Source organism: Salvia hispanica, chromosome 4, assembly GCF_023119035.1.
Source record: "Salvia hispanica cultivar TCC Black 2014 chromosome 4, UniMelb_Shisp_WGS_1.0, whole genome shotgun sequence".
Taxonomy (NCBI): Eukaryota; Viridiplantae; Streptophyta; class Magnoliopsida; order Lamiales; family Lamiaceae; genus Salvia; species Salvia hispanica.
This window is the reverse complement of record NC_062968.1, coordinates 29934105-29951739: the sequence shown is the minus strand read 5'-3', so window position 1 is coordinate 29951739 and position 17635 is coordinate 29934105. Positions and strand designations below refer to the sequence as shown.

The 17635-nt window shown below is 38.0% G+C and overlaps 3 protein-coding genes across 4 annotated transcripts; 2 read left to right on the top strand and 1 right to left on the bottom strand.

Annotated features, from left to right (window-relative positions):
* Positions 1-518: 518 nt before the first annotated feature.
* On the top strand, positions 519-3097 carry LOC125218755 (uncharacterized sugar kinase slr0537). Its single transcript, XM_048120496.1, has 8 exons — positions 519-757; positions 1240-1503; positions 1597-1668; positions 1754-1792; positions 2101-2208; positions 2305-2402; positions 2506-2614; positions 2735-3097. The coding sequence occupies exons 1-8, from the start codon at positions 611-613 to the stop codon at positions 3005-3007; spliced, it is 1110 nt and encodes a 369-aa protein (XP_047976453.1). The 5' UTR covers positions 519-610; the 3' UTR covers positions 3008-3097.
* A 404-nt stretch (positions 3098-3501) lies between these two features.
* LOC125218756 (proteasome subunit alpha type-1-B-like) lies at positions 3502-6886 on the bottom strand. The gene is made up of 2 exons (XM_048120497.1): positions 6425-6886; positions 3502-4131 (listed from the first exon to the last, which is right to left on the bottom strand). Exons 1-2 carry the CDS (start codon positions 6773-6775, stop codon positions 3658-3660), a joined length of 825 nt encoding a protein of 274 aa, XP_047976454.1. The 5' UTR covers positions 6776-6886; the 3' UTR covers positions 3502-3657.
* A 2949-nt stretch (positions 6887-9835) lies between these two features.
* On the top strand, positions 9836-17004 carry LOC125219680 (auxilin-like protein 1). Of its 2 annotated transcripts, XM_048121725.1 has the most exons (8): positions 9836-10350; positions 11859-11986; positions 12056-15633; positions 15716-15799; positions 15882-15947; positions 16058-16147; positions 16481-16657; positions 16751-17004. In XM_048121725.1, the coding sequence occupies exons 1-8, from the start codon at positions 10010-10012 to the stop codon at positions 16784-16786; spliced, it is 4500 nt and encodes a 1499-aa protein (XP_047977682.1). In that variant the 5' UTR covers positions 9836-10009; the 3' UTR covers positions 16787-17004. The 2 variants fall into 2 exon arrangements, with proteins under 2 accessions (XP_047977682.1, XP_047977681.1); XM_048121724.1 differs by having other exon boundaries at positions 11859-15633.
* The last annotated feature ends 631 nt before the right edge of the window (positions 17005-17635 follow it).

The following is a 17635-nucleotide window of genomic DNA, read 5'->3' as shown; positions in this document are numbered from 1 at the left end:
GGGGACGCATATATTGAGTACAAATGTACACTTGACACGCAATAACTAGTACTCTAGTAGAGTGGAAATCTTTTGATTAATTGGTGCTTTTACTATTATATCTATAATATTTCCAATAAATAGAGATTATGAAAAATATGTGGAGAATTTATAAGGGTTAATGATTGAATTTATTTGATGTTTTTTAAATTGTGTCGTTGAAATTTCTCAAATTTATCCATAACTTATAATTGTACCATTTCTTCGACTTATTAATGACTGCATATAGTATCAAATTTTCAATTTATATCATTTCCTCTTATCAGAATTCCACTCCAATGATAAAATGGTAACATCTCCTAAAAGATTGAGAATTTAAAATGAAAGATTGGGAGAATTGGATAATAAAATTACTAAAAAAAATTTGATTTATTTAAGAATATAAGATAAAGTTGAAAAATATATTTGATGATAAGCCAAAAATGCAAATATAGAAAGTTGAGGGGTTGTTGCGGTTTATAAATAGAGGGTTGAGAGGTGGAAAGGAGGGGAGGAGCGGAAAAGGGCGGCAGCAGCAACAGCAACAGCAACAGCTTTAGCCACTTGGATTGGATTCACATTCAACCGAATTATGGGTCTTGAAATCCACAGCGAAGACGCAATTCATGGTGCTCCCCTCATTCTTGGGTTACAGCCCTCTGCTCTCGTTGACCACGTCGCAACTGTTGATTCCTCCCTCCTCTCCCGCATCCCCGGCGAGCCCGGCGGCTCCTTCCCTGTAAAACTCTCATCGCATCACTGGGATTCTTGTTTTTCTTTTTTCTCACTTCCAATTAATCAAAGATTGAATCTTTTTCCAATTTTTTGATTTTGTGTTGTGATGAAATTTGATTCTTGTATTGGATATTATATCTGATTACCTTTGTAGTTTTTGTTGCTTTAACGACCGTGTTTTTCAAAGGACAGATTGCTGCAGACGCATTATTATTTAAAGTTTCATGCTTTATTGCTTTTGTATGATATAATGAGTGTAATCACATGTTTCAGTCCCATGTTTGATTTGGGTAGTACTATCTCATAGGTGTGTTACATAGTGTTGTTGGGAGCGTGGGGCGCTCTGAGGGCGGTTAGGTGAAATGCTTCATGTGCTCGAATTTGTGTGTATGCAGGGTGATATGAACTAGTATCTATAGAGCACACTTTAATGAAGGTGCAAAGGTATAAATGTATGTGTATTGATCAAACTCTTGGCTTATGCAGGTTGCGGCTGAAGAGCTGAAGTTCGTCTTGAGCGAGGTTAATAGCCATTTCGATGCTTCTCCTGAAAAGGGGGCTTCGTTGAAGACCATAGCAGGTGGTAGTGTTGCTAATACAATCCGAGGTCTGGCTGCTGGTTTTGGGATCACTTGTGGCATAATAGGGGCTTGTGGGGATGATGAAGAGGGAAGTTTGTTCATTGAAAACATGAGCTCCTACAACATTAATCTGTCGAGATTGAGGCTTAAAACCGGGCTAACCGCCCAGGTGAGCTTTATTGCAATTAGCTTGTATGTTTTAATCATTCTTGAGGCAGTAGTTAAGCATATTCTGAGACATGGATTGAAATCTATGATGCAGTGTGTTTGCTTGGTTGATGAATTTGGCAATCGTACTATGCGGCCATGTCTCTCGAGTGCAGTGAAAGTTCAGGTGTATACAGTGATATAATTCTCAAGAAATTAACATTGTTAGTCTGAACTTGCATATGAACATCATAATCTTATGCTTTTACCAGGCAGATGATTTGACTACATCGGATCTTAGAGGTTCCAGGGTAAGGCACTACCGACTCTATCCTCTCATTTCGCTTAACATATGGCCCGGGTTCTTGCTCTTGTCTCCTTGTCATACTCCCTTTTCTTCATGTTCTCCAATCCCAGTTTTGAGAAAATGGTTGAGATTGCCTCATGGACGGAAATTCTTGCATATAGACATCGACATGTGTAACTCTGTATGGATATTAATAGTTTCATAAACTAATTTTTATATATGCTTATAAATCTTGGTTGCATTTACCATCTAGCTAATAACTTGTTTCCTATATCCGGTTTTCATTGGCCTAAGTTGGTTTCTATGGTACAGTGGCTAGTGATGAGATATGGAATCTTTAACATCGAAGTTATTCAGGCAGCCATTAGAATTGCCAAACAAGAAGGTGTTTTAGTTTCCCTCGACCTCGCCAGTTTTGAGGTAACGTTTCAGGAGTTTTCATACTGTCTACGAGTAAACTTGATTAACGAACTTATTCTGATCTACTTTTGTGTTAAAATAATCTACCATCTGCAGATGGTAAGGAAATTCAGATTGCCACTTCTACAGTTGCTTGAATCGGGAGGTGTAGACCTTTGCTTTGCAAATGAGGACGAGGCTGCTGAGCTCTTGAGGTGATGTCCAATTCCCTTCCATATGAATTATGTGAAACAGAGTTGTAGTGAGATTACATTCGAACAGTCTTGTTGATCGTTTCATCTGATCCTTGCGTTGCAGTGATGAGAAAGTAGATCCTGAATCAGCTCTCGAGTTCCTTGGGAAACACTGCCGATGGGCTGTAGTGACTTTAGGCGCTAAAGGGTGCATTGCGAAGCAAGGGAACGAGGTCTGTTCCGTTTCTCTTCTTTCTCTCCACGACATACTCTTTCTGTCTGTGTTCATCAACATAGCTTAGATTATCAACTCAAATTTTCTGATGACTCTCCATTGGTTTGTGTGGCATTAGGTTGTCCGAATCCCAGCAAGCGGAGAGTCGAAGGCAGTTGATGCAACAGGAGCCGGGGACCTCTTTGCTAGCGGGTTTCTGTACGGGCTGGTGAAGGGATGGACGTTGGAGGAGTGCTGCAAGACCGGGGCATGCAGTGGTGGCTCGGTGATCAGGTCGCTCGGGGGGGAGGTAAGTCGAGAGAACTGGCAGTGGATGTATAAACAAATGCGGATCAAAGGGCTTCCTGTGCCTGACCACAACAATTTTGTTTATGACGAAGTCATGATCTAGAGATACATGCTGTCTTTAATAATCCCTTTGCAAACAATGTTGTAGACTGATATCTATTATTCACGGCCTATATAAATGAAATTTTGCTGATTTTCAGTAGCATTTCTATTCTTTAAATTAAGAATAAATATTCGATTTTGTCACGCCCTTTTATAGCATTACCTCAAGATAATTGCAGAGCGGTGTTGAATGTATCAATTTTCGCTTCATAGAGGATATTGTTTCACTCACCAACAATGGTGTGCACCTTCTAATGCCATATCAAATACAATTTCAAATAAAATCTATCGTGAAATAATAGTGAACAAATCAAGACTTCATAATTTTTAAGACGTAATTTTTAAAGTTGCAAGACCAGAATTTAGCCTTTATCAAATTACCGCATGTCCAAATACTCTACCACGTTATCATTTTTAGGGACCAATCAAATTCAACCTAAGATGAAAAACATAATGTCAACCCTACACCAAGAGAGTTCATCAACGCATCAGAAATACAAATACAAAAAAGCAAAGGATAAACTTAAATAGTCGCACTGAAGAATCACAATCCAGCCAGTAATATCTGTTCAAGGTGTAAAGTTTCAGAAACACGAACATGATGCTCGTTTCCTACAGCGAGAAACGTGAGCAGAGTAGATTTTGGCAGTATCAGATATCCATTGGAGCTGCGCCTTGGTCAGGGGCAGCTCCTTCAGCAGCACCTGGAGCAGCAGCTTCGGCATCTGGTGCAGCAGCCTCGTCAGCAGGGGGTTCTTCGCCAACTACCTCGAATTCATTGATCAGTCTTTGCACAGTTTCCTGATCCAACACGTGGAACGCCTCCCCAGCACCCAGTATGGAGATTGTGCAGATTGAGCTAGTCATTTTTTCTCCTTGTAAGGTCTCCCTCAATGCAAAAAGAGCATCCTTGATCAGATCTTCCCGCGATGAGTCCATGAAGCTCTCAAACTTCCGTTCTAGGTATGTCTTGGCAGCCTGTGACCGAGATCCAATTGCAAATGCTTGATACTCAAAGTAATTTCCACTTGGACAGTTGTAGTATAGATGAGCTCCAGATTCATCAAGACCACCAACCAGCAAGCCAACGCCATATGGTCGCTTCCAAGAGCGCTGGGTGCAAACCTGCATTTTTGCAGATAAAACAAATGATGCTTCAGCAATCAGCATATAGAAAGAGCTTCAAAAAAATCAACAATGATACTTCAACAACTACTCAAATTTACACGCTTAATCCAGATAAGTTGACGAGAAATAAGAAATCTTTACATAACAAGGATAAAAGATACCAACATTTAATGAAGTAATATTAGAGTATAAAAATTTACACAAGGTTTGATTTTTGCACTGAAACCCATCATGCATGCATCCAATTGGACATAAATTAAAGCCACAAAACATATAAGGGCTACAAACATTGAATTTACATATTCTTCTGGGACATTCACTCAGTAAGATAGAGAAGTCTTTTATGAGACAGGTAACATGAAACATACCATACAGTGAATACACAGAAGCACGCAGAAGTTAGGTTTTGGCCAATATAAAGATGATGCCCAGATATAAGAAACGCATCATAACTTTTACTTAAATGACAGCCCAAGGCTTATATGGTAGATGAGACTATAGCGGCTACAAATCAGAGGGAGAACATCATTGTTCCAACTTAAGATGTGTCATTTTGAAATGGAAAACCTCACCCAGATAAAAGACAAACTTGAGCATCATTTTACCTTCAAAGTGAAAGATATGACAGGTACAAATAATATTGTAACCTAGGCAAGCACAAAAAATTGAAAAGGAGAATGTATGAAGCTGCAACATAAATCTAAATACGTGTTAGGTTGAGGTCTTATTCTACATACAGTTTAAACCATTTCAAGTCCCTACAAAATCAGAACTTCCTAAGTTCCTATCGTCAAATTTTTTCTGAAGCCAACACCTAGAGACAGCGTTGTTAGGAGCAGCGGCGCACTGCGGCGATGAGGTAAAAGTTCCAGGGCAATGGGGCATGAGCCCCACGAATTGGGGCGCACTAACATAGAACTTACAACAGAAGTCCACCAAAATGTGCATAGGAAAGCATAAACTTTATTTTCATCTAAAACATTCATCAAATACCAAGCACAACAGACAACTCCTCTAAACCTTCCCAATTCCATAGTGAAAACTTTATCGTTAAAAGTTTGACTCTATAATCACGCTAAAGCCACAAAAATGAGTAGAGCTCTAAAAGCAAAGAGTTGACAAGAAATAATAGCAGAGGGTATACGAGGATGGTTTCTTGCAAAAGGTTAACTCCAATGCTGCACCTAAAAACAAAATTTGGTTCAGCTTTCACATCATTTTACTCCAACCCCACATCAAATCTTACACTAAATTCAGCACAGGAGAATTGATCATTTTGGAAGATGTTCATGATTTCCATATTAATTAGTGTAAAGGGAAAATTTTGGTTTGAACTGGGAAGTTGAGAAAAGCTGTGTTAAAATTGACTATTTTGGAGCAAAATCCATGCTAATATGATGTTTTGCATTGGATATCGTCTAAAAAGCTTTTGTCAAAGAGTAAAAACACTACCACAGATGTATGCAAGATTACCTATGAATTGACCATATCATCAGATTCTCAACAAATGTAGTACTTATAATACTTTGCCAAGTTTCCATTTTTCACAAAATATGAACAAATACTTATTGCTGACAACCAATATCAAACATTCTAATTTCTTTTTTCTTTTTCTTTTATTTCCAATATCATGTGTATGTTCTATTTGTCAATTTCTCCATCATAGCAAGCTTCAGTCACACAGTGTTGTAGTACTCCGTACTACTTAGGAAAACTAGCCAATGATGTCATTTTCATTGTCTAAAAGTACAACAGAGTTCCTTAATAATCCCAATTGTAGTGCCAAAAGTTTATGTGTGAGAGTTCACTCCAAAATCATATGCATATCTAAGTTTTCTTCCCATTTTTTGGCAATAGTTAGCTCCAATAACACACTACTCTTTCAGGGAAAACTGCAGAAATATTTCATTTCCATCCTCTAAAACCCCGTACCTCATGTCCTTATGCCCAATGTCTAATTCCTCAATTCAACAGGAAATTAAAATGTGTATTTGTGTAACCAAACAACCTAACTCTCAAGATACAAAATTCTAGATTTTCACAAAACAAACAACCATTGACAATTACCAAAAAGAAGAAAGAGGTAGTCAATGTTAGCATTTCCACCAAAATAAGCAATTGATGAATTCTCATTAGGGTTCGCCCTCGGATCCTTTCGAGAATTTCCCGCTACTAGACCTCATTCTTAAAACCTAACTCCCAATCACGCAATAATCCAATCATAAAAGCAATACGAGAAATTGAGAAAATGATACAGTTTAGGGTTTAATCAAAATGCTAAAATCAAAACCTGAGCCTTGTCGGCGAGCTGCACAACGAGGCGGCCAACGGGGAGCGGCGACTCGTAGGTGTAGGAGTAATTAATACACTCGTTACGCATGTAGCGCGAGAGAACCCTGCCGTCGGCGGTGAGTCCGGCGATGGCGACGCCGATGTGGTCGTCGACCTTGAAGATCTTCTTCTGGTGCGAGGAGAGCTCGGAGCTGGCCTTGTTGACGCTGGCGAGCACGACGTGAGTCTTGGATCTCAGCCCTATCGCCGCCGAGCCCTGCTTCACGGCCTCCATCGCGTACTCGACCTGGAACAGCCGCCCCGCCGGCGACCACGTCGTGACGTCGGTATCGTACTGGTTCCTGAACATCTTGAATTCAAGGAGGAGATTGTGCTTACGATTTGGGGGAAATGCAGATTCGAATTGATTGAGAGTGGTGTGTTGTTTTCTCGCACTAAAATAGGAGAAGCTGATGAGAGAGAGAGCTTTTCTTTTTCTTCAAGGCAGAAAAAGAAAAATGGTGGATTTGGGCCTTCATTCAACTGATCTAATGGCCTACTTGCTCTAAAATTGGGCCTATAGTATTTTATACTTGGGCATGTAATTTAGATTCTGCAAAAAATAAATGAATGGGCTTATAATTTGGACAAAAATTTAAGTAATACTCCTACATCTGAAAATTAAATGAATGGTAATAAAAAAATGAGATGTAATAGATTTTGAGATAGAATCATACAATAGAGTGTAGAGTACCAGAGATAATAAGTTTTTTTTTTTCAAAACAATAACTAAAGTAACTTGGAATAAATTAAAATGGAATACATCTCAAGTAGCTTATTTTGTTGTACAAAAACAGTAAGATTTTTTGTCAAAAAATAACTTGAAATAAATTAAAATAGAATACAACTCAAGTACTTAGCCTATAACAAAATAAGTAATTATAATCAACAAATAACTTAATAAGTCAATTTATATATAAGTTGGAAATTATTCGATCTCTAATAAATGGACGAACCAGGAGTATCTGCGTAAGTTTAGCTATGTTCATAGATGGGTCATGTTGACTTGATCAAATCAGATAATTCACTAATCGTAATTGCTTGCTTGCTCATGCATGCAAGCTATTAATGAAAGCTCTCGAAACGTAAACACGAAAGCTGAAACTACTATCAATCGAAACTTGTAGTAGTTGCTACTGCGTACTCTTTCCATCCACAAATAATGGCCTTGTTTTCAATTTTGATCCTTCCACAGAAAGTTAGGCTAGTTCTATTTTTTGAAAAAACTTCCTTCTCAACTACGTTCCTCTGGTAACTACTCTAGTAATTCTAATCAATTTTTTCTATATTTCTTCTATTTTTTTTAATTTAATAGTATTAAATTTGTGTTATTTATTGCCAAGATTATTGATAGTAAATTGAAAAAGTATTATACATATGGCAGTAAAAGCACACTAGACTACTATTGCACAAATCACACTTAATAGTTAGATTTTAGAACGCATTATAACGCATGAAACACTAACTTTTTTAAGTTAATCAAGTTGTTTTGTTATTTAATTTGCCAAATTCATAAATCCACCCATTGTCATTATGAATTTAACCAAACGATGTGCTATTCGTTATCGATGACAAATGATTTAATTAAAACAACCCACATTATATGAAACCCACCAAATGTCATGCAAGATTTATGATGGATGCAATAATGATTAAAAGCTATTGGGATAGAATAAGTTTGAAAATGAGAACAAAAGTTGGTAGGTGATAGCCATTCATTCTAGTCTTTTTCGAGTATTGATGTGCCAATAATGGCCCAAAAAATAAAGAAAGTCACTTTACTTTAATTTCTAATATATTTGTTTTAATTTTTTGTCGAAAGGAATAGACTTTACATCTCTTCTTTATTTTGTTCTTTTGTCTTTTGTATATTGTTGAACGTGGGATGTCAATTTTGTGACGATGAATCTTGGCTTAATTAATCAGATGCTCAGTGTCATCATAATTATATGACGATTCCCTATAACTGTAAATTATACTATGAATCTTTCATGACAATAATATGTGGTTAATTACCTGTGATTAAATTGAGTAGTGTAAGAGCATCCTAGCGATAGAAGAAAATATGTGATTAATTACCTGTGATTAAATTGAGTAGTGTAAGAGCATCCTAGCGATAGAAGAAAAAGGTAAAAAGAAATAATAACTAGTATGGATTATTTTTATTTTTTTTAATAAATTTTTTCTTGGGAATACTATTTTAAAAGGTATTATATCTTTTTTCATTTTTAAAATGTATATTTATTTACTCTTAACACAAAATATAAATAGTAAAGTTGTTTTTTATCCTTTTTTTAATTTACTTTTTTTATTGGAATACACCACTTTTAAAAAAAAATATTTATCCTTTTAAAAAACGAGAAATATATCTTCTCATTTTACATCTTTCCTTTAAAGATTTTAATATGACAATAATATGAGCTGTCAATAATAAGTTTTGGTAATTATAGTATTGAATATACTATGTGGATTTATAAGAAAATTTGTAATTTAAATCATGCTACTCACTTATATAGTTGATTTCTAGTAAATTCTATAATTTTTAATAGTAACGAATTAAATCTTAACATTTGTGTGTCTTTTGTAATTGTCCTATACGACTAACATTTGGATAAAATTTACTTCGACTTTTGTATCTTTCATTATCAACTTATCATATCTTCATCACTTAGATAATTATCATCTATAAATTGATAATCATAATGTAGAACAATGACAATTTTCCTTATTTGTAATAAAATGCCGCTCATCTTAATATTATGTACTAATAGTATGTGTTTATTACTTGACACTTTGACGCAAAATACTCATATTGAATTAACTGAGACTAATTTTGTCGTAAGGAAAATGCCAAGACTCATGAACCGTGATTAATTGCACGTGGCGCTATCTCGAAATAAAGTATTAAAATGAATCCACAAAAGCAAACAACATTCGTACGCAATATGATTCCAGTCTTATTTATTAGTGTATCTAACCTAAAAGCATCCACGACACCCGAACACTAACACTTTTGAGGCTCGATCAAATCAATATTCACCTGCTTTCGAGCACTACATTACATGATTCCAAATTTATTAAAAAAGACATATCTTGCGTCACCTACGAATTAAACAACAAGAACCCATGCTCATTCACGCACAGACATCCAATGTCCGCTTTGCAACACTGTACTCTAGTGCTCTCGATGAAGAGCACGACACTACCGATGCCAAGTAAGCGCACTCCCTCAGTGTGCGATAAAACATATCAAAATGACGGAATGAGACATTATAGCGGAGTCGAGCGAGAGAATGGAGTAGGGATAGTAATAAAACTTTTCTCAAATTCAATAAATAAATATATTCTCTCTCACGTCAAATGATTCTCACTCTCTCTCTCTTCCATTTCTCCTTAGTTTTGTCTGACTCTACAGAACTCATTTCTCACTCTGCAAACACTAAAGCCTGCCTTCACCGAAACAGGAACAAACGAAAAACCCCTAAATTCCGACTCAAAAACCCTAGCCAAGGCCTCCACAAACCCTTCATCTCTCTCCATTTCCATGGAGTCTCTCTCCAAATCGTCGCACAGGAGGAAGCACTCCACCACTAGACCGAATGTCTTCTCCTCATCTTTCTCGTTCAAAACCCCCTACGGCGACGTTTTGCTGTCGAGCGGAGGCGATAGGAAGTCGCTCCAGCTCCACGAGTACTCGGAGATTTTCTCCGGCTCCTCTTCCATTCCGGTGCTTGATCTCTCTGCCATGGACGAGCGGGCCGGGTCGGCCCATATCCGGAGCTCCAAGCTCGATTACACCAACATCTTCTCCGGATTGACGCATGACGATGTGTTTGTGCCTTACGAGGAGCTGCTCAGTGCTTCTGCTAAGAGAGCTAAGCCGCGGTGAGTTTACGAGATTCTCTGCTCTCATTTCGGAAGAAGATTTTGAATTTTAGAGTGAATTTGTGAATGTGGTGCTAATGTGTTGTTTCTATCACGTTTTCGGAAAAATCTTTGTCAAATTTCTTTTTTTAGGAAATAAATCATTTGTTTGCCTTGATTGAAAAAATGTAAAAACCTGTTTGGATGAACTTGCGTTACTCTTGTATTAATCCTAGTAAAGGGAAGAATTGATTTGTGGTATCAAAGATGCTCATTGTCAATTAGAAATTGACAGTCTTAGAATATCCATTTTATGCGCAGTTCTAGATTTAAAATCACATTAAATCTCCTCCATGTTAGAAATATCAGTTTCTTGCTAGTTGCTTCGTCTGGCATTAATGTTATCTTTGGTATGATGAATATTTTAGATAGTATGCCATTTTGGAGCTGAGTCGCATGTAATTTTAAGTTATGGGGTGTGTTCAACTGCAAAGCTGTCTTTTTGAAAACGTATGCTTGATTTCTTCTAGTCCGATTGTCATTTGTTTTTCTGTTTTAATGATGTAATCCTTCGTTTTTGTTTCGTTCTTTTAAACGGAAAGCTGATAACTGCTAATGCAGTAGTCATAGTTGTCGATTCCTAGGGTTCCTCCTTTCAACCCGTGTTCCGGGACTTTAGCATTAATTTGTTTTCCGGGTTTCCTGCCCAGCTGTAAAGTAGGTATCTTGTTAAAATGTCCAAAATGGACAAGGGCTCAAGTTACCTGACTATATTAAGTAGGAATCCATGTATGTTTTATCTAATTTATTTCACTCAAGTTCGAATCGTACGACCAACAATTTAGCATCGGATCCCCTCTGCTGAGCAAACCAAAAGAATTATTGAAGGGAAATATTACACTCTCTCCTGGCCTTTGAAGAGGAGAAGGCAGTGAAGGAGTTTGGAAAATCTGAGGCTTTTAAATCAGTAGTAGAAAAAGCTAACTGAATTAGTCTTGTATTTTCCACGCAGGCAGACAAGATTTACATTAATTCAATCTTGTTATAATAACTCAAATATAATGTACAAACGACGGCACCCACACATGAAGAAGTTAGTCTTTTATTTTCCATACAGGCAGACAAGATTTACATTAATTCAATCTTGATATAATAACTCAAAAATCATGTATAGGAACGACGGCACCATCACATGAAAAAGTTACCTGTTACGCCATAAGTTGGTGAAGTATGAAGTGAGCATAATTTGTACATAACATAGAAAACAACTTATTGATAAAATGAAAAAGTTGGATACTATTTCCATTGAGAGGATTAGTCATATTTCTTGGCTTCTCCTCTACCCCATATTTGGTCTCTGAATGTGCTTGTTGTACCTTCTTATTTGTGAAATCATGTATAGCTCTGACAGCTGAAACGGATATGATTTAGTGCCTTGTTATAGTTTGTACTTGGTAGTATATCTCATTTGTCTAAAACTGAAATGATTGATAGAAAGAGTTGTATGCTTGTCCTAAATATTTTTGTAGGGTTCCAGTGGAGGGGCGGCCATCTAGACAAGAATCAGGTTCTCGACATTCTTCAAGAAAGACAGAAAGGCCTCCTAGCGTGACATCTGATCGGTCGATTGATAGAAGAGTTAAGCTGCAAGAATCAGGTTCTCCACCTTCTACTGTAAATATGGAAAGGCCCTCTGGTGTAGCATCTGATACATCTTTTGATGAAGGGAAGCTGCAAGAATCAGGTTCTCTACATCCTTCAACAAAGACAGAAAGGCCCTCGGGCGTGGCATCTGATCAGTCTACCGATGAAATTGAGCAGCAATTTAACTTGTCTTTCAATAGGACCAACCAAATAAATGTTGAGACATCAGATCTTAAAACGCACATAGCAGAGCTCCATGCTGTTCCTGGATTTACTCATTTTGTTGATGGAAAACGGTCACATAAGGGAAAGAATGACAGGCCACCTTTACTCAACCATGAAGTTAGTCGCGCCTGGAGTTTCAGTGCTGAAGTTGAACCTGTCAATGCTAAAGGTGGATCGAGCTTGGAGAAATCAAGGCTAGATAGGTCTCACCATGTGAATGAAGTTAATCTCAAATCACCAGAATCAGATGCACCCATTCTGTCGAGTCATCCAACAAATCTAAGTGATATCAAGGAAACCAGGCAGTCGATGGCATCAGGTTTCACTTCTAAAGAAGAAGTTTCACCGAAGATTGCTGACGAATCTTTGGAGGACTTTGATGATAACTCAGTTGATGCTGTATCTGTTGCTGCCTTGAAGAAGGCCATAGAACAGGCCCAAGAAAGTATAAGAATAGCCAAAATTATAATGGAAAGGAAAAAGGATGGCGCGCAAGATGGATCAAAGCTTAGGCCTACAAGTAATCGCATGAAAGTTGCAGGAAGGGAAACTAAAATTGACCATGAGGCATTTGGATCAAAAAACAACAGTACAAAGAAGAAGTATGAAGATTTAGACCCTATATTCCCTGCACCTACTGGGATTGATGGAAAATTAACTCCATCCCTCAGTCACACTGTTACATGTTTTCCTGCTGAACCTGCTGAAGGCAAAAGGGTGTCAGAGAATGTTGAAACTGATAGAGAACCTAAAGAGATATTTTCAGGCAGGAGTAAGTTACTTTTTGCCTCAAATCACATTCAGAGTGAGAGACCTCATGCTGATGAAGATGTTAAAGTAGAAAAGCTTGAAAAGAATGTGGAAGCAGATGAAGTGCAAAGAGAGTTATTTGCTTCAAATCGCATACAGAGTGAGAGAACTTATGCTGGTGAAGATGTTAAAGTAGAAAAGCTTGAAAAGAATGTGGAAGCAGATGAAGAGCAAAGAGAGGGAAAAAGTATTTCTGGATGCGAAGCTGTTGATGTGGAGCCTGCGAAGGCAGGCAACTCTAATAGCTTAGTGTCCCCCATGAGTGAACTTGCATCTAACCTTGAAAGGTTGGAAATAGGCACAGAAATCTCTAAACAGAGAAATATAACAGCCGCTCATATAAAAAGATCTGAAGTTGTTCCTGAACTGGTGGAAGGGGATCTCCATGCATTACAAAGGACACAAGGGATGGAGAAGAGCTGGGAAGAAGATGAATTAAGTCAGGCCACTTTTGTTCATGCAGAAGAATCTGAAAGTGATTGGGAAAAGGTTCTCAGCAGTTCTAAAAAAATTCCTGAGCATGACAAGGCAGTGGATGTAGCTTTTAAAAGTTTTAGTATCTTCCCAGAGGGTGGAGTGAACGAGCAGAGAGAAAATGATAGGGATGATAAGGAACAGCATGAAAAGAAACTTGAAGAGTGTGACAAAATAGTTAATGCGAGGTCAGTGTCTAATGACATGCCAGATGGATTGTGTAATCTGGTTAGGAATGAAAGTCTGGACCAACAAAAGATTGACAGGAAAACTGAAACTGACTCCGGATGCGAAGTGGATGGCCAGGGACATGCAGAACCTTATGATGCAGAAATTCGGGAGACAAGGAAGAATGAGGGCCAGCTCTGGTTTGATCAGCTGAAGGGAGTCTTACTGGAAGTAATCAATAAGGGGAAATCTGATGTTCCTCCTGATGTAGGAGAGTCAAAAATTAAACTTGATGAGGATCATCAACCACAAATTAATGATGACAAGCAGTGGTTTGCTGATAATGCAGATGTGCCAAAATCAACAGAAGAACCTGTACCGAATCAAATTGAAGAGGAACATGTTGATACTACTTATAAGAGTGAAACCATTGCCGAGGCAAGCCATTGCCCCAATGTTCAGAAGACGGAAACTGAGAAAACAGACTATATTAAGTTGGGTGCTGGCAGAGGTGAAGGTCAGGAGGCTACTTATCAAGAGGATATAAATGAAGCTGTTAATTTGAGTGGTGGGGAGGCTAGCGTCATCTTTGATGCGCCTCATACTAATGGATCTGGAAATATTGTTGCTGAAACTGAAGAATCCTGTCCTGTTCAATCACACAGCAAAGTGGAAGAACATCAGAAATCCGTCAAAAATTCTGAAGAGGACGTGCTCAAATCTAATGGATCAGTTTCTGCACTTGACGAGGACAAGATGGAAGAAGGATCATCCAGTCGGCTGGATGATGAAATACTTAGATCTAACCATTTGCATCGAAGTGCCTCTGAAGAGATTTTTGTGAAAAACGAACTGCTCGATACTTTTGAAGGTCTTCCTTCTGATAGCCAAACGGAAGCTGTTGATGTCATGGATGTAGATTCCGAAGAAAGCCTGTTACAAGATGAGGATGTATCTAAAACAACCAGTGATATCCATGATGCTCCGCAAGAATATGCTACTGAAAACAATAGACAAGATATACCTCAGGACCTTGAATCTCATTTCAGAGGAGTAGAATTGAATTTCCCAGATGTAGACCAGGTGTTGGAGCAAGACGCGGAGAGGGATGAAGGACCTATATCAGACTCAAGCTTCGAGAAGACAAGTGATGTATCTTCTGAAAAATCTGAAGAATGTCCAGAAAATGAAAAGACCGCGACCTCAAACATGGAAGAACTAAGCGATTACATGGTTTCCGATGAAAGAAAACATGCCGATGAACAAAGTGAAGAATTACACTCTCAGTTGCATGATGAACCCATAGAAATGGATAAATCGTCGGAAACAGAGGAAGCTGTAGATACAGATGTGAATGTGGAAAAGGATGAGGAAAAACATGTTCGAACGACATCAATGGAAGAGAATCAAGAGATAGATGCCAAAGAAGGTATGCAAAACTTTGATAGCAATGATCAACAGCAAAGAATAGAAGCCATAAAAAAGGGAAGAGAGCGGGAAAAGGATAGGATAGTTGTGGAGAGGGCAATTCGTGAAGCTCGTGAGAGAGCATTTGCTGAAGTTCGAGAAAGGGCAGAAAGAGCTGCTGTGGAGAGAGCAGCTACTGAAGTTCGGCAAAGGGTTAGGGCAGAGGCTCGGGAAAAGGTTGAGAAGCCTTCTGTGGTTAAGCAACCACTTGATAAGGCCGCCGCAGAAGCCAGGCTTAAAGCTGAACGAGCTGCAGTAGAAAGATCCACAGCCACAGAAGCCAAGCTTAAAGCTGAACGAGCTGCAGTAGAAAGATCCACAGCCACAGAAGCAAAGCTCAAAGCTGAACGAGCTGCAGTAGAAAGAGCCACAGCAGAGGCCCGTGTGCGTGCTCTAGAGAAAGCAAAGTCCCTTAAAACTTCAGGAGAGTTGAAAGCACCAGCTGACAGACACTCCACTGAGAAGTTTTCTAGTTCTTCCAGAAATAATGCACTGAAGCACAGCTTTTCTTCCTCGGTAAGTATCAGTTGTCTTTTATTACTTGCCTGAAGGTAATATAAACTGTGTTCGTGACTCTTGATGCCAAACTCTCCTGCAGGAATTGGAGACTGGAACAAATGTTGAATCAGCACAAAGGCGTAAAGCAAGACTGGAGAGGCATCAGAGGATAATGGAGCGAGCAGTATGCCCTTCTCCATTTTATCTTTGTAGCTATAGCTAAAGATACTTTGTAACCTTTCACCCATCGAAATTGATTTTTTCAGGCAAAAGCACTTGCAGAGAAGAATATGCGGGACCATCTTGTGCAGAAAGAGCAGGCTGAGAGAAATGTACACCTATTACCACAAGTTTGAATTTAAAATTATTGCCAGGCTGAACTTGCATGGATGGTTTTGGAATATTAATTTGCGCTGTTGACGAGTATCTTATCTTATTGCAGAGACTTGCTGAATCTCTTGATGCTGATGTTAAAAGATGGGCCACAGGAAAGGAGGGAAACTTGCGTGCACTTCTCTCAACCTTGCAATATGTATGCATTCTCCCAGTAAACTACTGATATAATATCTCAGTCATTGCTAGAGTTTTTTTATACTTATTTGCAATAACTTCCCAGACCATGATTTCGGAACTTAACTAGGGTTGTCTTGGCTGGGCATGAATCATTAACTCTTTTAAAGATGTTCGAACTTGCAAAAGTATAAAACCTTGCAATACAACGAAGACCTGAAATAACCCCATGCTAGAAGAAAAGGGAGAAACAATTCCAAATTCTGAAGCTGTATCTGTCTCTCAAATATGACCTGGACTTGTGTGCAACCGAATGAGGCCACCACTGTTTACATTAATTCATTGTCTTGTGCAGATCCTTGGTCCAGAAAGTGGGTGGCAGTCTATTTCATTGACGGAGATCATTACAACTGCAGCTGTGAAGAAGGCTTACCGAAAGGCAACTTTGTGTGTACACCCTGACAAGCTGCAACAAAGAGGAGCTAGTGTTCAACAAAAGTACATCTGCGAAAAGGTTTTTGATCTTCTCAAGGTATGTTGCTTTTTTTGGTTTCTGATAACATAATACCTGGGCCTTCCACAAGTCTCGTTCATTACATCTAATCTTGCTCAATCCCCCTCTCAGGCGGCATGGAGCAGGTTCAACTCAGACGAGAGATGACTGAGTAAGCGGTACAGTAGCCGCTGCACTCCTCTTTATTCGTTTGTTTTATTTATTTATTTTTCTCTGGAGGGGTGTTATTTCATGCTGTAGTAGATAGAGTTGGGTGAACTACTGAACTACAATTATTTGGAGACCCTTTATTTATAGATAATTATCTAGATGTAATTTCATTACTATGAACAAGTAATATGCAAGAAAAAGAGTGAAGTTTTTAAGTTCCAAATAAGTTCATGTTGTTGTATGCTGATTGTTTTTGTTTCTGTTTTTGTTTTTGTTTTTGTTTTTCATTTCCTTTTCGATGTACTGGTCAAGAATGAAATCACATAATTTGAAATCGAACCAAGTCCCACGACAGTATCCTGAAAATCAAGAGAAACGAATGAGTGTATATATGTATAGGTAAATTCATACTTTTGCTTCATGCACCTAATTAGTTTCATTCGAAGGGAATAGCATAAATGGAGATACATTACAGGGCGAAACAATTTAATACTGAAAATATACATTCGAATGTAACAAAAATTTGAAAATTTGTATATTTTGTATATGGGATATATTTTTAAACCCATTTCCTTTACTATGCCAATAAAATTCACTACAATTCAATGATTCATCGGAGAAAGACTTAGAATATGTTTGGTATGATTGAATGAGGTGCAAAAAAAATCACCATGTCTAGCTCTTTTTCATATCTTTGTTTGATTGCAGGAATCTTCATTTTATGTAGAATAACCATTAGACATTTCTTTACTTTTGTGGAGTAGTATTTCTTATACCTACCAAGCCAATGAATGGTCCAAGATTTGTCCTTTCTTTCATATGTTCAGTCTTTTACCATTTTTATTT